This window comes from Oncorhynchus gorbuscha, unplaced genomic scaffold (assembly GCF_021184085.1).
Source record: "Oncorhynchus gorbuscha isolate QuinsamMale2020 ecotype Even-year unplaced genomic scaffold, OgorEven_v1.0 Un_scaffold_607, whole genome shotgun sequence".
Classification (NCBI taxonomy): Eukaryota; Metazoa; Chordata; class Actinopteri; order Salmoniformes; family Salmonidae; genus Oncorhynchus; species Oncorhynchus gorbuscha.
The window spans coordinates 327,696-349,170 of record NW_025745734.1 but is presented as its reverse complement, the minus strand read 5'-3'; the positions used below and the strand labels follow the sequence as shown (position 1 = coordinate 349,170).

General features: G+C 45.4%; 1 protein-coding gene across 1 annotated transcript in view; it reads right to left on the bottom strand.

The window, feature by feature from the left end:
- Window positions 1-307: 307 nt before the first annotated feature.
- The window catches only part of LOC124019484 (juxtaposed with another zinc finger protein 1-like), a 48,747-nt gene continuing 27,579 nt past the window's right edge, over window positions 308-21,475 (bottom strand). The window contains exons 2-5 of the mRNA XM_046334835.1: window positions 11,670-11,742; window positions 8,881-9,071; window positions 7,802-7,971; window positions 308-2,449 (exon numbers count right to left, since the gene is read on the bottom strand). Coding sequence (XP_046190791.1) covers window positions 2,252-2,449; window positions 7,802-7,971; window positions 8,881-9,071; window positions 11,670-11,742 — 632 coding nt within the window. The 3' untranslated portion in view covers window positions 308-2,251. The remainder of the gene's footprint in view (window positions 2,450-7,801; window positions 7,972-8,880; window positions 9,072-11,669; window positions 11,743-21,475) is intronic.

The window sequence follows — 21,475 nt, the reverse complement described above, 5'->3', positions numbered from 1 at the left end:
GTTGTATTGTAATCACAGCTACACTCATACATCAGTCAGTTACAAAACAACCTCTGCTGTTGCCTTAGTTTATAGGGGTGGCAGGTAGCCTAGTGGTTAGAGCCAGTAACCAAAAGGTTGCCAGATGGAATCCTCCAGCTGACAAGGTAAAAATCTGTCCTTCTGCCTCTGAACAAGGCAATTAACACACTGTTCTCCGGTAGGCCGTCATTGTAAATAAGAATTTGTTCTTTAACGGACTTGCCTAGTTAAATACGGGTAAAATAAATATATAGGATACACACACACACAGTAAGGGTCATCATTCTCCAGGAACATATGAAAATATAATTTAATGCACTTGAGACAATACATTTACTATACACAATATCAAATACTTCCCTCCATATGTACTGGCATTATAATACTGTCAATGACCATCTACATAATGCATTCCAAATGGCACCCTATTCCCTATTTAATGCACTACTTTTGACCAGAGCCATATGGACTATAGAGGGAATAGGCTACCATTTGGGACGCACCCTTAACGTGTAGTTCCATAAGGACATTGATTTCTGTGATGTTTTGATTGGGTTGTTGATTAGCCCCTTGCTCAGTATGACAGTACCTTTTATTAAACTACATAGAGGCTAGAGGGACAAAAGAGGAGCAATAGACCAGAATTGAGATCTGGCCATGTTTTATTTTGACAAGAATGTCTACTGTAACTCAAGTTAGCCATTCCTGAAGAGTCACTATGAAGCTATACACAGATACTTACTGGATTGGAACTCTTGTGGTCTACAATTCAAGGCAACCAGATACATAATCTCACCCTGGGAAACACTGGAGATCTGAACAAATGTAAAACTCCTTGGAAAGGTTTGAGTACTTCCAGTCTGGCTCTCTCTAGTTCCTGTGACTGCTACATGTCAGGTTGATGTGTGTAGCAGCAGAGTTGTTGGCAACTGGTTACTACAAAGTGCTTAAATGCTTCACACGGCTTTGGCGAAGAGGATAACTGCTCAGCACCCTAGAACGGAAGGGTTCTGGATAACTGGGACGGCTGTGACACCCAATCCCAAGATTCCAGTGAACAGCATAACAGCTGACTCTAAAATACTTTGTTTCCCAAATGGCTCCTTATATAGTGCACTACTTTTGTTTGACCAGGACCCACATGGCTCTAGTCAAAAGTAGTGCACTATATAGGGAGCCATTTGGGACACATCCTATCAGAACACACGGGCAGGATTGTGGTGAATTGTCACCCGAGTCTTTTAGTTCTAAAAACACAAAACAAGTGAAAATCCTGGCAAAGTGAATCATAAAAATACACTTTCAGAACAGAACACGGCAAGAAAAATATAAGAGCTTCCTATTTTACACCTGATTACGAAAGTTTATACATCCTTCAGGAATATATCTTCATCTTTGACAAACACGGAGGTTTTGTGATGGTGTGGTGGTGATGCTTGCTTTCTCCCCGGGCCTCATCACTCTCATGCCTCTTTTCAAACACAGCATTACCTGAACACTCAAGTCAAATTCATTGAGTTTCAATCTACACAACATATCTGTATGTAAATGTTCCACCATGTTTTGTTCTGGCAAATAGCCCAGAAGCCTGGCTGTGAACCTTGACTCATGGTGCTGTCAAGACAATTGGAAACTCGCGGGGAAAAAACAGGTCAAATCATGACGTCAGTGATTTTCAGGTCAGAAAGTCAGAGCTCTAGAAAGATGCCAGAGTTGCCGAGTTGGTTGACCGTCCGGAATTCCCACAAAAATAAAAGATCCCTGCACTGAAGTGGGAGAGTTCCGAGGTGTTTTGAACGTGGCAATACGCTCTCTTCCAAACGCATCATCTTAACATCAAGCCCTATGTGCCAAAAACGTTATCAAAAAGACATGATCGCTGAAATGTGAAAAAGTATACAGCTGTGAAGAAAATACATTCCAAACAAATGTTTAAAATATACACACACATATACACACACATATACACACACATATACACACACATATACACACACATATACACACACATATACACACACACACACACACACACACACACACACACACACACACACACACACACACACACACACACACACACACACACACACACACACACACACACACACACACACACACAAATAAGGTCATTTTAAAGCATGCAATAAAAGAGTAGTGTACTGGGTCCATAGAAACAGAATCACTATCACAGAATGATGTTCAAGGGATTCTATCTGTGGGGACGGTGCTACTGCTGCATCTTGTGGATGTGGGTAGAGACTGGCGGGTGGATGTGGGTGGAGACTGGCGGGTGGAAGTTGATGGTGTGGTGCCTCAGGCCCTGGGACGTCTTGTAGCTCTTCCCACAGCGGCACTTGAAGGGCTTGCGGATGTGGATCTGGGTCCGGTGGCCGTTCTTGGCGTGGTACTTGATCCCGTTCACATTCTGAATGAGGGGGAGGGGACAGTACAGAGTGGAAGAGGGCAGAGTAAGCTACGTTTGAATTAGTCCAGTGTTCACCAACTCCAGTCCTGGGGTGCTACTGGGTGTGTACAGGGCCCTATGATCTAGCCCTGATTCACACACATCTGATTCAAATATTCAACCAATCAGGGTCTTTGACTGGATTTGGAGAACACTGGATCAGTCTCCTATAACAGTCATGAGTCTCTCACCACACTACAGTACCCTAGATTCACCTAGAGATGTCTTCAGTCAACTAAACCTGACTCAGCGCTCTACACAGCTCTTTGCATGTTTACTGAACAGCCTAGTGAGAATAGAAAAAAAATATACTTCATCATTTCGACATCTCGCAAAGGATTCAAGAATATTTGTCCAGATGTCTTCTGTCAGCTGATCTAACTCAACGTCCTTCATCTCTGCGTGCTTCCTGTACAGCCTAGAGCAGGCCTGTCAATTTCATTTAGCCCCTGGGGCCGCATTCGGTCTTCAACGCTCTCCGGGGGCTGCACTGAAAATATTTTTCCTCATTGTAAAAATGTGCAAAACAATTGTCCAATATTTTTTTATACTCTAGCCTTCACTTGGGTGATTATCAGTGAGCTGGACACAGTCAATATGCTGTATATGAATGTAGTGATTATCAGTGAGCTGGACACAGTCAATATGCTGTATATTAATGTAGTGATTATCAGTGAGCTGGACACAGTCAATATGCTGTATATGAATGTAGTGATTATCAGTGAGCTGGACACAGTCAATATGCTGTATATGAATGTAGTGATTATCAGTGAGCTGGACACAATCAATATGCTGTATATGAATGTAGTGATTATCAGTGAGCTGGACACAGTCACGATGCTGTATATTAATGTAGTGATTATCAGTGAGCTGGACACAGTCAAGATGCTGTATATTAATGTAGTGATTATCAGTGAGCTGGACACAGTCAATATGCTGTATATGAATGTAGTGATTATCAGTGAGCTGGACACAATCAATATGCTGTATATGAATGTAGTGATTATCAGTGAGCTGGACACAATCAATATGCTGTATATGAATGTAGTGATTATCAGTGAGCTGGACACAATCAATATGCTGTATATGAATGTAGTGATTATCAGTGAGCTGGACACAATCAATATGCTGTATATTAATGTAGTGATTATCAGTGAGCTGGACACAATCAATATGCTGTATATTAATGTAGTGATTATCAGTGAGCTGGACACAGTCAAGATGCTGTATATGAATGTAGTGATTATCAGTGAGCTGGACACAATCAATATGCTGTATATTAATGTAGTGATTATCAGTGAGCTGGACACAGTCAATATGCTGTATATGAATGTAGTGATTATCAGTGAGCTGGACACAGTCAAGATGCTGTATATGAATGTAGTGATTATCAGTGAGCTGGACACAGTCAAGATGCTGTATATGAATGTCTAGTCAGCCTAGTCTACTACTAACTATATATCATGTTTCTTGTACAGCCTAGTCTACTACTAACTATATATCATGTTTCTTGTACAGCCTAGTCTACTACTAACTATATATCATGTTTCTTGTACAGCCTAGTCTACTACTAACTATATATCATGTTTCTTGTACAGCCTAGTCTACTACTAACTATATATCATGTTTCTTGTACAGCCTAGAGTCTACTACTAACTATATATCATGTTTCTTGTACAGCCTAGTCTACTACTAACTATATATCATGTTTCTTGTACAGCCTAGTCTACTACTAACTATATATCATGTTTCTTGTACAGCCTAGAGTCTACTACTAACTATATATCATGTTTCTTGTACAGCCTAGTCTACTACTAACTATATATCATGTTTCTTGTACAGCCTAGTCTACTACTAACTATATATCATGTTTCTTGTACAGCCTAGTCTACTACTAACTATATATCATGTTTCTTGTACAGCCTAGTCTACTACTAACTATATATCATGTTTCTTGTACAGCCTAGTCTACTACTAACTATATATCATGTTTCTTGTACAGCCTAGTCTACTACTAACTATATATCATGTTTCTTGTACAGCCTAGTCTACTACTAACTATATATCATGTTTCTTGTACAGCCTAGTCTACTACTAACTATATATCATGTTTCTTGTACAGCCTAGAGTCTACTACTAACTATATATCATGTTTCTTGTACAGCCTAGAGTCTACTACTAACTATATATCATGTTTCTTGTACAGCCTAGAGTCTACTACTAACTATATATCATGTTTCTTGTACAGCCTAGTCTACTACTAACTATATATCATGTTTCTTGTACAGCCTAGTCTACTACTAACTATATATCATGTTTCTTGTACAGCCTAGTCTACTACTAACTATATATCATGTTTCTTGTACAGCCTAGAGTCTACTACTAACTATATATCATGTTTCTTGTACAGCCTAGTCTACTACTAACTATATATCATGTTTCTTGTACAGCCTAGAGTCTACTACTAACTATATATCATGTTTCTTGTACAGCCTAGAGTCTACTACTAACTATATATCATGTTTCTTGTACAGCCTAGTCTACTACTAACTATATATCATGTTTCTTGTACAGCCTAGTCTACTACTAACTATATATCATGTTTCTTGTACAGCCTAGTCTACTACTAACTATATATCATGTTTCTTGTACAGCCTAGAGTCTACTACTAACTATATATCATGTTTCTTGTACAGCCTAGTCTACTACTAACTATATATCATGTTTCTTGTACAGCCTAGAGTCTACTACTAACTATATATCATGTTTCTTGTACAGCCTAGTCTACTACTAACTATATATCATGTTTCATGTACAGCCTAGTCTACTACTAACTATCATGTTTCTTGTACAGCCTAGTCTACTACTAACTATATATCATGTTTCTTGTACAGCCTAGAGTCTACTACTAACTATATCAAATCAAATCAAATGTATTTATATAGCCCTTCGTACATCAGCTGATATCTCAAAGTGCTGTACAGAAACCCAGCCTAAAACCCCAAACAGCAAACAATGCAGGTGTAAAAGCACGGTGGCTAGGAAAAACTCCCTAGAAAGGCCAAAACCTAGGAAGAAACCTAGAGAGGAACCGGGCTATGTGGGGTGGCCAGTCCTCTTCTGGCTGTGCCAGGTGGAGATTATAACAGAACATGACCAAGATGTTCAAATGTTCATAAATGACCAGCATGGTCAAATAATAATAAGGCAGAACAGTTGAAACTGGAGCAGCAGCACAGTCAGGTGGACTGGGGACATCAAGGAGCCAGCAAGGAGCCAGTATATATCATGTTTCTTGTACAGCCTAGTCTACTACTAACTATCTATCATGTTTCTTGTACAGCCTAGTCTACTACTAACTATATATCATGTTTCTTGTACAGCCTAGTCTACTACTAACTATATATCATGTTTCTTGTACAGCCTAGTCTACTACTAACTATCTATCATGTTTCTTGTACAGCCTAGTCTACTACTAACTATATATCATGTTTCTTGTACAGCCTAGTCTACTACTAACTATCTATCATGTTTCTTGTACAGCCTAGTCTACTACTAACTATATATCATGTTTCTTGTACAGCCTAGTCTACTACTAACTATCTATCATGTTTCTTGTACAGCCTAGTCTACTACTAACTATATATCATGTTTCTTGTACAGCCTAGTCTACTACTAACTATATATCATGTTTCTTGTACAGCCTAGTCTACTACTAACTATATATCATGTTTCTTGTACAGCCTAGTCTACTACTAACTATATATCATGTTTCTTGTACAGCCTAGTCTACTACTAACTATATATCATGTTTCTTGTACAGCCTAGTCTACTACTAACTATATATCATGTTTCTTGTACAGCCTAGAGTCTACTACTAACTATATATCATGTTTCTTGTACAGCCTAGAGTCTACTACTAACTATATATCATGTTTCTTGTACAGCACGATGTCTGCAAGTTTAATGTTTTTCCTTTCAAATAAGACCTAGACAATCAGGTGAGGGGAGTACAGGGGTGTAGGGAACACCCGCAGACACTCGGCCCTCCGTGGAATGAGTGTGGCACGTGGCCCTCCGTGGAATGAGTGTGGCACGTGGCCCTCCGTGGAATGAGTGTGGCACGTGGCCCTCCGTGGAATGAGTGTGGCACGTGGCCCTCCGTGGAATGAGTGTGGCACGTGGCCCTCCGTGGAATGAGTGTGGCACGTGGTCCTCCGTGGAATGAGTGTGGCACGTGGCCCTCCGTGGAATGAGTGTGGCACGTGGCCCTCCGTGGAATGAGTGTGGCACGTGGCCCTCCGTGGAATGAGTTTGGCACGTGGCCCTCCGTGGAATGAGTTTGACACGTGGCCCTCCGTGGAATGAGTTTGACACGTGGCCCTCCGTGGAATGAGTTTGACACGTGGCCCTCCGTGGAATGAGTTTGACACGTGGCCCTCCGTGGAATGAGTGTGGCACATGGTCTAGAGTCTACTAACTGCGTCATCAGCCATAATCCTGTCATTCACATCAACAATGCCATTGTCTCAAGCTGAGCACCATTTATCCCAGACACACATCCAACCCAGATGGTACATCCTGGAATAACTCCCTAAATCACTGCAGTGGACGTGGATGTATGTCAAGATGTTGACATGCTGCAACACCCTGTTTTGTCAACAGCAGGAACACGATGGCGGTGTTTGAACTGGGATGTTATATAGACCTCACATAGCAGCAGCTACTCTTCCTGGGGTCCAACATGAAACATGACATAACACAGAACATGAATAGACAAGAACAGCTCAAGGACAGAACTACATCAATTTCCAAAAGGCACACGTGGCCTACATATCAGTAGATACACACAGACTATCTAGGTCAAATATGGGAGAGGCGTTGTGCTGTGTTGCTTTATCTGCATGCAGAGCCTTGGTCTGTTTCGGACCAAACCAACATCTTGGATGGTTTTCATCTGGAGTCTTATGAGAAGGAGACACTCGAACAGAAAGCATAGAGTATGTATCTAGCCAATATCCACAGACAGGTAGGTAGAGACCGGATACGTTCCTGACCACATGACCTGATGAATAAACACTCTGGCTCTTAGTTTAACTCAGGGCTCTAGTTAAAAGCTGTGAGGTTTTTCCTGGACATGTCACATGGAATACCCCTGGCTCTATTCATGGGGCAGTGCAAGGGAGAGGATATGAGACCCCATTTACACTCGGTAATAACATGAGTCTTGTATTATCTGGTTGCAATCATCTGATCACATGTCAGAGCATTTACACATGGTATTGATTAACGGACTGAGTGCGGTTGGCCCACCTTGTATCTCTTCTTGCAGCCAGGCACAGGGCAGGCGAAGGGTTTCTCCTCTCCTCCGTTCATACACATGGAGCTGAGGATAGACTCGGAGCTGATGGCACTCTCTGTGGTCCAGGACTCACCACTGTCCGACTCCTCATAGTCCACCTCCTCTTCATCATACTCACTGCCTGGAGGGGAGAAACACACACACACACAACACCCATCACAATACGATTTGTCATAAAACGTGCCTACTGCCGTCCATAAATAATTAGAGTAATACTCCTATTTCAGCAACTCCAGTACTCTGCTCTGATTCAAGCACAGTTAATGACTAAGGCTGAGTCCCAAATGGCACCTTATTCCCTATATAGTGCATTAGTTTTGACCAGGGCCCATAAGGCCCATAGTGCACTATAATAGACTGCCATTCGGGACATATCCTATGACTGGCATGGGCATCCTAGCCTCAAGGGTTTTGGACCGGCTGATGTGCCGAGACAGATTCAGACTCAAGCCTTCCACATGTGTTCTGGCTGTAGGGTTCCCACAGGGTTCTACTGTTGCCTTATTACTGAGCCCAAGTTTGTGGAGAGACTGAAAAAAAAATGCTGTTTTGTGGGAAAGAATTTAGCCCGTTTCACAAGGTCCCAGGGTTAAGGCAATGCAAAATAAGATTTGGCTCCACAACCACAAGAACCAAAGAGACAAGGAGCAGCAACTAGGGGAGAAAAACCCAGCATATCTTACTAAGTGGCAACATGGGAAAGACACAAACAAAGAACACAAGTAAGCAAATACCATGGCAACTTAAAATGATGAGATTCTGATGAAATAAGCCCTGTACCTTCCCTGTGTATGACTATACCAACTGACTGTGAGAGTCAACCCTCTATGCTTCTCTAAGGACCCTGCTGTGAGACATTACAGCACCCATCTTCCCTGAACTACCTCCATGTCTTCTCCTGAAACTTAAGAGGCATTTCCTGATACAAACTAAAATATGGGACAAGGAAGTGACATCATCCATATTACATAAAGTACTGACGCCTGCCTCCTAGATGACGGTGCTGTTCTCTGTTGTCCCGGTAACCTACCTGTAGGAGTGCTGCTACGGAAGGAGGAGGAGGGTGTGACGGGAGGGGTGAGGTTCCCACTGCTGCGTCTGGGAGGAGTGGAGACGTCACTGCTACGAGGCAGACTGCCTGTCAGAGACTGAGACAGCTTGGGGTGCACCTTCCTCGTCAGCCTCTCAGGCTGCTCCCGACGCGCTGCCTCTGTCATAAACCTGGGCAAGGGAGGGGCCAGAGAGAGAGGGATGAGGACACACAACCACACATCATATATGACCGACTTGGTTTGCGCGCCACAAGGCTGTGCTAGCCTGCTGAGCTAAAGCCTAGCTATTAGCTCAGGGAGTTAACATAAGTCGGATCTTAGGCAAGGTTAGTCTCATCATGCCAGCGTGGTTGTTCACAGAACCTCCTCCGTTACAAACTCATATCGCTGAAGTAACTGTGCAAAAACATATGCTGAGTCTATCATTCATTGAAACCACTCCCACGTTTAACAGAAGGCCTATATCTCTGACCAAACTTCATGTTTAACAGTAGGCCTATATCTCTGACCAAACTTCATGTTTAACAGAAGGCCTATATCTCTGACCAAACTTCATGTTTAACAGAAGGCCTATATCTCTGACCAAACTTCATGTTTAACAGAAGGCCTATATCTCTGACCAAACTAAATGTTTCTCTGACCAAACTAAATGTTTAACAGAAGGCCTATATCTCTGACCAAACTAAATGTTTAACAGAAGGCCTATATCTCTGACCAAACTAAATGTTTAACAGAAGGCCTATATCTCTGACCAAACTAAATGTTTAACAGAAGGCCTATATCTCTGACCAAACTAAATGTTTAACAGAAGGCCTATATCTCTGACCAAACTAAATGTTTAACAGAAGGCCTATATCTCTGACCAAACTAAATGTTTAACAGAAGGCCTATATCTCTAACCAAACTTCATGTTTAACAGAAGGCCTATATCTCTGACCAAACTTCATGTTTAACAGAAGGCCTATATCTCTGACCAAACTAAATGTTTAACAGAAGGCCTATATCTCTAACCAAACTTCATGTTTAACAGAAGGCCTATATCTCTGACCAAACATGGTTACATTGTAAAGTATTCTGTAAACATAAGTCATAAAAAGGAACTGTTCACACAGACACTGTTAAAGCAGAAGTGAAATGAACAGATGAAATGTGAAACCACATCAGATGTGTGTCTAAAGACAGGGAGACAGACAGCGGTAGCCAGCCCCTTTATTAAACTGTTACACTGCTGCCTCAGAGTGCCTCAGCCCTTTAAACCTCTTTGATATGGTGATTGAATGGAGAACTGGGATGAGATTGAGATGTCATCTTGGTCTAGTAATGTAGAACCCAGGGCTATATAACATCCTATTACCCAACGCTAACACAATTAAACTGACTTATCCACCAGATGAGGCTGACTGCTGCTAGATGGAAGTTACTAGTGGAACTAAGAGAGACACACACACGGACCAGATTCCCTTGGAAGCTGAAGTTCATGGCCCTACGAAACGACATCAGCTCACTGCTAAAAGCTTTTCTTCCTCCATTGTCCCGGTCCCCTTACTGGGCTCCAACCAGAGGTATTCTGATCACAAACACACGTGGCTGCCCTTCTTGACAACGCGCCAACCAGTTGTGCTATAGAAAATGATCCTATTGGATAGCACCATTGGTGACATTTCAGGCTAGCTGTTGAGTGAGCTGAAGGCATGTTCTTACCTCTACTGTTGCATGGACTTAGACCTCAAACACAAACCTCCACACGGTCATACTGACATAAGTAACTGTTTCATCTATTTACTAATGACATTTGGTCATTCATGCCTTTTCTGGCCAGAGTTAGGAGAGTTTAAACTGAACCATAAGAATACCGTTCATTAGGGATTTCAGAACCATGATCCTTTGAGACATGGTTCAAGGTCTGATTGGTAACAAATAGTCTTCAGGAGTATTTCTGTCTGTAATAAAGCCCTTTGTGGGGGAAAACTCATTCTGATTGGCTGGGTATGGCTCCCAAGTGGGTGGGTCTACCCATGGCTGCGCCCCTGCCCAGTCAGGTAAAATCCATAGATTAGGGCCTAATTTATTTATTTAAATGGACTGATTTTCTTTAATGAACTGTAACTCAGCAAAATCTTTGAAATTGTTGTATTCATATTTTTTGTTAAGTATAGGTTAGGGTTAAGTATAGGTTAGGGTTAAGTATAGGTTAGGGTTAAGTATAGGTTAGGGTTAAGTATAGGTTAGGGTTAAGTATAGGTTAGGGTTAAGTATAGGTTCGGGTTAAGTATAGGTTAGGGTTAAGTATAGGTTAGGGTTAAGTATAGGTTAGGGTTAAGTATAGGTTAGGGTTAAGTATAGGTTAGGGTTAAGTATAGGTTAGGGTTAAGTATAGGTTAGGGTTAAGTATAGGTTAGGGTTAAGTATAGGTTAGGGTTAAGTATAGGTTAGGGTTAAGTATAGGTTAGGGTTAAGTATAGGTTAGGGTTAAGTATAGGTTAGGTTAGGGTTAGGGTTAAGTATAGGTTAGGGTTAAGTATAGGTTAGGTATAGGTTAGGGTTAAGTATAGGTTAGGGTTAAGTATAGGTTAGGGTTAAGTATAGGTTAGGGTTAAGTATAGGTTAGGGTTAAGTATAGGTTAGGGTTAAGTATAGGTTAGGGTTAAGTATAGGTTAGGGTTAAGTATAGGTTAGGGTTAAGTATAGGTTAGGGTTAAGTATAGGTTAGGGTTAAGTATAGGTTAGGGTTAAGTATAGGTTAGGGTTAGGCTAGTAGCCTGTTCACCTGTTGATGTAGCTGAGGGCAACATAGGTGGGCTGCTGCTGCTCCTGCTTCTCCAACTGACGAGGATCTGTGTCTGACGAGAGAGAGAGAGAAGGGGAGACAGAGGTGGAGAGAGAGGTGGAGAGAGAGAGGTGGAGAGAGAGTGGAGAGAGAGGTGAGAGAGAGAGAGAGAGAGGGGAGAGAGAGAGAGAGAGAGGTGGAGAGAGAGAGAGAGAGAGGTGGAGAGAGAGAGAGAGAGAGGTGGAGAGAGAGAGAGAGAGACAGTGGAGAGAGAGAGAGAGAGAGGTGGAGAGAGAGAGGTGGAGAGAGAGGTGGAGAGAGGTGGAGAGAGAGGTGGAGAGAGAGAGAGGTGGAGAGAGAGGTGGAGAGAGAGAGGTGGAGAGAGAGAGGTGGAGAGAGAGAGAGAGAGAGAGAGAGGTGGAGAGAGAGAGGTGGAGAGAGAGAGGTGGAGAGCGAGAGGTGGAGAGAGAGAGGTGGAGAGAGAGGTGGAGAGAGAGGTGGAGAGAGAGAGGTGGAGCGAGAGGTGGAGAGCGAGAGGTGGAGAGCGAGAGGTGGAGAGCGAGAGGTGGAGAGCGAGAGGTGGAGAGCGAGAGGTGGAGAGAGAGGTGGAGAGCGAGAGAGAGGTGGAGAGCGAGAGAGAGGTGGAGAGTGAGAGAGAGGTGGAGGTGGAGAGAGAGAGGTGGAGAGCGAGAGGTGGAGAGAGAGGTGGAGAGCGAGAGAGAGGTGGAGAGAGAGAGAGGTGGAGAGCGAGAGAGAGGTGGAGAGCGAGAGAGAGAGGTGGAGAGAGGAGAGAGAGGTGGAGAGCGAGAGAGAGGTGGAGAGTGGAGAGAGAGGTGGAGAGCGAGAGAGAGGTGGAGAGCGAGAGAGAGGTGGAGAGCGAGAGAGAGGTGGGAGCGAGAGAGAGGTGGAGAGCGAGAGAGAGGTGGAGAGAGAGAGAGGTGGAGAGCGAGAGAGAGGTGGAGAGCGAGAGAGAGGTGGAGAGCGAGAGAGAGGTGGGAGAGAGAGAGGTGGAGAGCGAGAGAGAGGTGGAGAGAGAGTGGAGAGAGAGGTGGAGGAGAGAGAGGTGGAGAGCGAGAGAGAGGTGGAGAGCGAGAGAGAGGTGGAGAGCGAGAGAGAGGTGGAGAGAGCGAGAGGTGGAGAGCGAGCGAGAGGTGGAGAGAGCGAGAGGTGGAGAGAGGTGGAGCGAGAGGTGGAGAGCGAGAGAGAGGTGGAGAGCGAGCGAGAGGTGGAGAGAGAGAGGTGGAGAGAGAGCGAGAGGTGGAGAGCGAGAGGAGCGAGAGGTGGAGAGAGCGAGAGGTGGAGAGCGAGAGGTGGAGGTGGAGAGAGAGCGAGAGGTGGAGAGCGAGCGAGAGGTGGAGAGCGAGCGAGAGGTGGAGAGCGAGCGAGAGGTGGAGAGCGAGCGAGAGGTGGAGAGCGAGCGAGAGGTGGAGAGCGAGCGAGAGGTGGAGAGCGAGGAGAGAGGTGGAGAGCGAGAGAGGTGGAGAGAGCGAGAGGTGGAGAAGCGAGAGAGAGGTGGAGAGTGGAGAGAGGTGGAGAGGAGAGCGAGAGAGAGGTGGAGAGAGCGAGAGGTGGAGAGCGAGGTGGAGAGAGGTGGAGAGAGAGCGAGAGGTGGAGAGGTGGAGCGAGAGGTGGAGAGCGAGGCGAGAGAGGTGGAGAGCGAGCGAGAGGTGGGAGAGCGAGAGGTGGAGAGCGAGGTGGAGAGGTGGAGAGCGAGAGGTGGAGAGCGAGAGGTGGAGAGAGAGAGGTGGAGAGAGAGGTGGAGAGAGAAGGGGAGAGAGAAGGGGAGAGAGAAGGGGAGAGAGAGGTGGAGAGAGAGGTGGAGAGAGAGGTGGAGAGAGAAGGGGAGAGAGAAGGGGAGAGAGAGGTGGAGAGAGAAGGGGAGAGAGAGGTGGAGAGAGAAGGGGAGAGAGAGGTGGAGAGAGAGGGGAGAGAGAAGGGGAGAGAGAAGGGGAGAGAGAGGTGGAGAGAGAGGTGGAGAGAGAGGGGAGAGAGAGGTGGAGAGAGAGGTGGAGAGAGAGGTGGAGAGAGAGGTGGAGAGAGAGGTGGAGAGAGAGGTGGAGAGAGAGGTGGAGAGAGAAGTGGGAGAGAGAAGGGGAGAGAGAAGTGGAGAGAGAGGTTAGCCTAATCATATAACAGCAGATATGACACACACAAAGGTGCCACTGCACAGTCTTCCTAACAATTGCATGTGGTCAAGAGGGGCAGGAGTGGTTGTGTGTCACTCTCACCAAAACAACAGTTGCTAGCGAGTGTGATGATGTTTAACAAATGATGTCATGGGCGCTGTCTAGACTAGTCGTCGTCCTCAAGCTAAGCACCGCTGGAGATCGTCCACAAACCACCTCGTATCCAAACCCCTCTGTCACATCTCATCAACAAACTAGATAAATTAGCTTTTTATTAAAAACTCACAACAAAGAAGGCTGGTCTAATCTAGGCTATACAACGTATTTAATGAAGTCTTCCATGGCACTGGCTTTCTCATAAGTCTTCTGATCTGATTCTACTTTAACTACGCAGACTCTTCCTTACTGCAGCCACCATATTGCCCAGAGTACCAGACAACACTCCACACACACTGTGCTTTCCCATGCTGTGCTCCAGACGCTTGGCTTGGCTCTGCAGTGCTGCCAAACAATGGACCACCTCCCTCGCTCCATCGCTCTCTCTCCCTTCCTCCATCTCTCCCTCCACACCCTGAGGTGAACCAGGCCCAACTTCAAACAGCCTCCCTACTGCCATGCCATGTGGGAGTGGGGAGATGCCCCATAAAACCACCCAGTGTCTGCCACTCACCAGCTGTGCCTGCCTGCCTACCTAGTGCCTGCCTTGCCTCTGCCTAGTCTGGGCTATGGGAAAGTGCTGCCCCCCCGTGGCCAAGAAGAGAAACACTGGCAGCATGTGGCCCCAAGGGTCAAAGGTTATATCCCAAATGGCACTCTATTCAGTATATTGTGCACTACTTTTGACCAGGGCCCATAGGGCTCAGCCTATAGGCCATTTGGAACACAGACAAGCAACCACAGCCTTTAGGGGAAGGGCTCTTCAAAACTACAGGAGTGCCACTAGTGTGTGGGCAGGCTTTTGTTCCAGCCCTGCCCTAAACGACCCGATTCAGAGTGTATCTGCGTATGGTGTTCGCCTCGCTGGCATATCTAAATCAATAGATAAGCTAAGTGCAGTTTGAGGGTCTTTAGATCACATAGTCAAGCCTTTTCCATGTTCAAGTTAACGAGCAAAGCAAGTAGCAACGTGTTTTGTGTGTGTGTACCAAAACACACCCTGGTATCCGCCTGAGGTCACACTGACTTATTCTCATAAAGCAGAAGCACCCCGTGAATGTCTTCAAAGCTCTCCCACTGAGGTGTTGCCCCAGATTTACACTAGATCTGACCTGTGACCCCTCATAAAAAACACGTTCACTTTGGGTGGGTCCAACAGAGATCTTATTCAATTAAATGTTCTTTATGTAATTCTAGGGGGCCCAATGTTGTCCATGGACAACACTAGCTAGATACACACACGGTGTACGTGTTATCTGCACCAAAACACACCCTAGTACCTTCGCCCCATCTTCCCATCTGAGGTCCTGCGGCCTGTGTGTGCAGAATGGTGAATTATTATTATTTATTTTAATTTGACCTTTATTTAACTAGGCAAGTCACACAAACACACACACACACACACACACACACACACACACGGTACACAAGTCAAAGTCGTGCTGGGGTAATGGCTGACAGATGCACCACCAGTCTCAGTAGGAAACCTTCACTGCCATGATTCGCTCCGTCCTCTAATAGATCCTATAGACTAGGCTATAGGTCTCTTAACGCTTGCCTTTATGTTCATTCAGAGTAGGCGAAAGTGTTAATCAGACACTCTTATCCAGAGTGACTTACAGACAGTACATTCAACTAGGCCTATGTTGTTTAGTAGGGAAAAACAAACACATATCCCAGTTACTCAAGTCGACTCTTCTACGACCCATATTCAGCTGCGGAGCCGTCACGCTCAGCTGCGGAGCCGTCACGCTCAGCTGCGGAGCCGTCACGCTCAGCTGCGGAGCCGTCACGCTCAGCTGCGGAGCCGTCACGCTCAGCTGCGGAGCCGTCACGCTCAGCTGCGGAGCCGTCACGCCCAGCTGCGGAGCCGTCACGTTCAGCTGCGGAGCCGTCGCATTCACATCACATTCAGCTGCGGAGCCGTCACGCTCAGCTGCGGAGCCGTCACGCTCAGCTGCGGAGCCGTCACGCTCAGCTCAGCTGCGGAGCCGTCACGCTCAGCTCAGCTGCGGAGCCGTCACGCTCAGCTCAGCTGCGGAGCCGTCACGCTCAGCTGCGGAGCCGTCACGCTCAGCTGCGGAGCCGTCACGCTCAGCTGCGGAGCCGTCACGCTCAGCTGCGGAGCCGTCACGCTCAGCTGCGGAGCCGTCACGCTCAGCTGCGGAGCCGTCACGTTCACATCACGCTCAGCTGCGGAGCCGTCACGTTCACATCACATTCAGCTGCGGAGCCGTCACGTTCAGCTGCGGAGCCGTCACGTTCAGCTGCGGTGCAGTCACATTCAGCTGCGGTGCAGTCACATTCAGCTGCGGTGCAGTCACATTCAGCTGCGGTGCCGTCACATTCAGCTGCGGAGCCGTCACATTCAGCTGCGGTGCAGTCACATTCAGCTGCGGTGCAGTCACATTCAGCTGCGGTGCAGTCACATTCAGCTGCGGTGCAGTCACATTCAGCTGCGGTGCAGTCACATTCAGCTGTGGAGCTGAAACCAAACATTGCACATCACTGTAGATGTGAAATGAGGCCATGCATCCTGAAGCTGTAAATTAACAACACCTCTCCATTAAAAGAGAATAAAGATGATATTACCACTATACTACCACTCCCACTATACTATCATTATACTACCACTCCCACTATACTATCATTATACTACCACTCCCAGTATACGACCACTATACTACCACTCCCACTCTACTACCACTCCCAGTATACTAACACTATACTATCATTATACTACCACTCCCAGTATATTACCACTCCCACTATACTAACACTCCCAGTATATTACCACTATACCCCCACTATACCCCCACTCCCACTATACTCCCACTCCCACTATACCCCCACTCCCACTATACCCCCACTCCCACTATACTAACACTCCCACTATACCCCCACTCCCACTATACTATCATTATACTACCACTCCCACTATACTCCCACTCCCACTATACTCCCACTCCCACTATACACACTCCCATTATATTATCATTATACTACCACTCCCACTATACTCCCACTCCCACTATACCCCCACTCCCACTATACTAACACTCCCACTATACCCCCACTCCCACTATACTATCATTATACTACCACTCCCACTATACTCCCACTCCCACTATACCCCCACTCCCACTATACTATCATTATACTACCACTCCCACTATACTCCCACTCCCACTATACCCCCACTCCCACTATACTATCATTATACTACCACTCCCACTATACTCCCACTCCCACTATACTACCACTCCCACTATGTTGTAACTTTAATGTGTTTGAGTTAATGTTTAAGTTCATTCTTTGAGCTGAGATATTTGAGATAATTCTTTAGATTTATTTGCATATGTAATTGTTCTGGGTTGTGTTGAATTCTGCTTTTTGACTGCAAGTCCCAGAATGCCTTGCGAGAGGAATGAGTGATAACGCGCCAATTAGGTGCAGGTGCGGGTGATTGTAGTTGACTTTGACAGCATCTTACCTGCATTGCTCTGTACCAAACCCATTGTTGTTAAATGTAACGTAAACAAGTATTCTTACTAAAAGAAGTTATCTTATCAAAACCGACGTCCCGAGTCATTAATTTGAAGTTAGCAAATCTAAAACACTATACTACCACTCCCAGTATACTATCATTATACTACCACTCCCAGTATACTACCACTATACTACCACTCCCAGTATACTACCACTATACTACCACTCCCACTATACTACCACTCCCAGTATACTATCATTATACTACCACTCCCACTATACTACCACTCACACTATACTATCATTATACTACCACTCCCAGTATACTACCACTCCCACTATACTACCACTCCCACTATACTACCACTCTACTATCATTATACTACCACTCCCAGTATACTACCACTATATTACCACTATACTTCCACTCCCACTATACTATCATTATACTACCACTCCCATTATACTAACACTCCCAATATACTACCACTATACTAACACTCCCAGTATATTACCACTATACTAACACTCCCACTATACTATCATTATACTACCACTCCCAGTATACTACCACTATACTACCACTCCCACTATATTACCACTATACTACCACTCCCACTATACTATCATTATACTACCACTCCCACTATACTAACACTCCCACTATACTAACACTATACTAACACTCCCAGTATATTACCACTATACTACCACTATATTACCACTATACTTCCACTCCCACTATACTATCATTATACTACCACTCCCACTATACTAACACTCCCACTATACTAACACTATACTAACACTCCCAGTATATTACCACTATACTACCACTCCCACTATACCACCACTCCCACTATACTACCACTATACTATCATTATACTACCACTCCCAGTATACTATCATTATACTACCACTCCCAGTATACTACCACTATATTACCACTATACTACCACTCCCACTATACTATCATTATACTACCACTCCCACTATACTATCATTATACTACCACTCCCAGTATACTACCACTATATTACCACTATACTACCACTCCCACTATACTCCCACTATACCACCACTCCCACTATACCACCACTCCCACTATACTACCACTCCCACTATACTACCACTCCCACTATACTACCACTCCCACTATACTACCACTCCCACTATACTACCACTATACTATCATTATTCAACAAAATGCCGCCGGAAGAAATGGCAGCAGTTTTACGGGCGGCCAACCAATTGTGCCATGATGCGTTTTTTCCCCGAGTTATTTGTAACTTATTTTGTACATAATGTTTCTGCAACCGTATCTTACAGCAAAAAAGATCTTCTGGATATCAGGACAGCGATCACTCACCTCGGATTAGACAAAGATTTTTTCCACAACAAAGATGACGCACAAGACATTCTCCAAACACACCATAGAACCGACATCCCCGTTATTTGCAACATGAAGCGACGCGGGTACAGAGGACAAAGATCCGGGTGCCTGGTCAGGACCCAGAGAAGGTGACTGGGAAAGCTGCCGTTACCGTCAATACTACTCGCCAACGTGCAATCATTGGACAATAAACTAGAAGAGGTACGATCACGAATATCCTACAAACGGGACAGCAAAAACTGTAATATCCTATGCTTCACAGAATCGTGGCTGAATGACGACATGGATATTTAGCCAGCGGGATACACGCTGCACCGGCAAGATAGAACAGCACACTCCGGTAAGACGAGGGGGGGGGGGGTGGTCTGTGCATATTTGTAAACAACAGCTGGTGCATGAAATCTAAGAAAGTCTCTATAGAGTTTGCTCGCCTGAAGTAGAGTATATTGTGATAGATTGCAGGCCACACTACTTGCCCAGAGAGTTAACATATATACTTTTCGTGGCTGTTTATTTACCACCACAGACAGATGCTGGCACTAAGACCGCACTCAGTCAGCTGTATAAGGAAATAAGAAAACAGGAAACCACTCACCCAGAGGTGGCGCTCCTAGTGGCCGGAGACTAATGCAGGGAAACTTAAATCAGTTCTACCAAATCTCTATCAACATGTTAAATGTGCAACCAGAGGGGGAAAAAATGTAGATCACCTGTACTCCACACACAGAGACGCGTACAAAGCTCTCCTTCGCCCTCCATTTTGTGGTCGGATTTACCACTCTATCCTCCTGATTCCTGCTTACAAGCAAAAATTTAAGCAGGGAGGACCAGTGACTCGGTCTATAAAAAAGTGGTCTGATGAAGCAGATGCTAAACTATAGGACTGTTTTGCTTTCACAGACTGGAACATGTTCAGAGATTCTTCCGATGACATTGAGGAATACACCGCATCAGTCACTGGCTGGTCGACAGATATTTAGGAGACTTCATGTCCTAAACAGTTAAGAGTTACCAGCAGTCTTGTTGATAGAATAAAGACAGTCAGTGGTCCCCACAACAATGGACAGGCAATTGCTTTGGAGCTGTCGCAATAATGTTTTGATATTTGGGGCGGCAGGTGGCCTAGTGGTTAGCAGATGGCCTAGTGGTTAGAGCGTTGGGCCAGTACCAGCAGGTGGCCTAGTGGTTAGAGCGTTGGGCCAGTACCAGCAGGTGGCCTAGTGGTTAGAGCGTTGGGCCAGTACCAGCAGGTGGCCTAGTGGTTAGAGCATTGGGCCAGTGACCAGCAGGTGGCCTAGTGGTTAGAGCGTTGGGCCAGTGACCAGCAGGTGGCCTAGTGGTTAGAGCGTTGGGCCAGTGACCAGCAGGTGGCCTAGTGGTTAGAGCGTTGGGCCAGTGACCAGCAGGTAGCCTAGTGGTTAGAGCGTTGGGCCAGTAACCAGCAGGTGGCCTAGTGGTTAGAGCGTTGGGCCAGTAACCAGCAGGTGGCCTAGTGGTTAGAGCGTTGGGCCAGTGACCAGCAGGTAGCCTAGTGGTTAGAGCGTTGGGCCAGTAACCAGCAGGTGGCCTAGTGGTTAGAGCGTTGGGCCAGTAACCAGCAGGTGGCCTAGTGGTTAGAGCGTTGGGCCAGTAACCAGCAGGTAGCCTAGTGGTTAGATGTTTGGGCCAGTAACCAGCAGGTGGCCTAGTGGTTAGAGCGTTGGGCCAGTAACTGAAAAGGTGCATTATCGAATCTCCGAGCTGACAAGGTAGAAAAAAAAAGAAGTAATTCTGCCCCTGTACAAGGCAGTTAAACCCACTGTTCCCCGGAAGGCCAGCATGGTAAATAAGAATTTGTTCTTAACTAACTTGCCTAGTTAAATAAAAGGTTCAATTTAAAACATTAAAAAAATATTTCCATACGATGAATCCAGAGATAATCTAGACCTACGTGCAACAACATGCATTATAACGATCAAACTGTCATGATTACCAACTTCTGAGTTGATTTTACTGCTGGCTCAGAGCTCGTCTGGGCAGTGTCTTAACATCATCCCAAAACCTACTCTGAGCTGGGAGTTTTGTTAGTCTTAAATCAGGTTGTAACAAGATTCCAAGGACCTTTTCTGAGATGCTTTGTGGATACGGGCCCAGAGCTCTATGGGCCCTGGTCAAAAGGAAGTGCACTACACAGAAAATAGGGTGCCAATTGGGATGCATCCCCTTTTTGGGGAATTAGACCTACACTAGTGCGTGGTAGTGTTTGCTTGTGGTCTCCCACCAGGTAATGTATTGTAGTGGTCCAAACATCAACCTGTATCTTACACATTCTAAATTACCACCCATTTGGAAAATGCAATAAATATTTACTCTGAGCTGTGCTTTGGTAGGTTGGTGGTAGATGGAAGGCCGTGTTGCCCAACCGAGTCCTTCGTCCTTTGAAGAATGACTGCTGGTAAATGGAATACGTTTTACTAATGTCGTTGTGTGGTAGACGGCATACTCTGTCTGTTCCTTCCTAACCCTCATTTGCAGCGGCTGTTGCTAACTCAACAGCTAGGAGGTATCACTTCTGTAGTGAATAAGAGTTAAAAGTTCATACCATTCGCAACCAAAGCTCACGCTGATGTTGGCTTCGTTCTGTGGTTATTATCTGAAACAT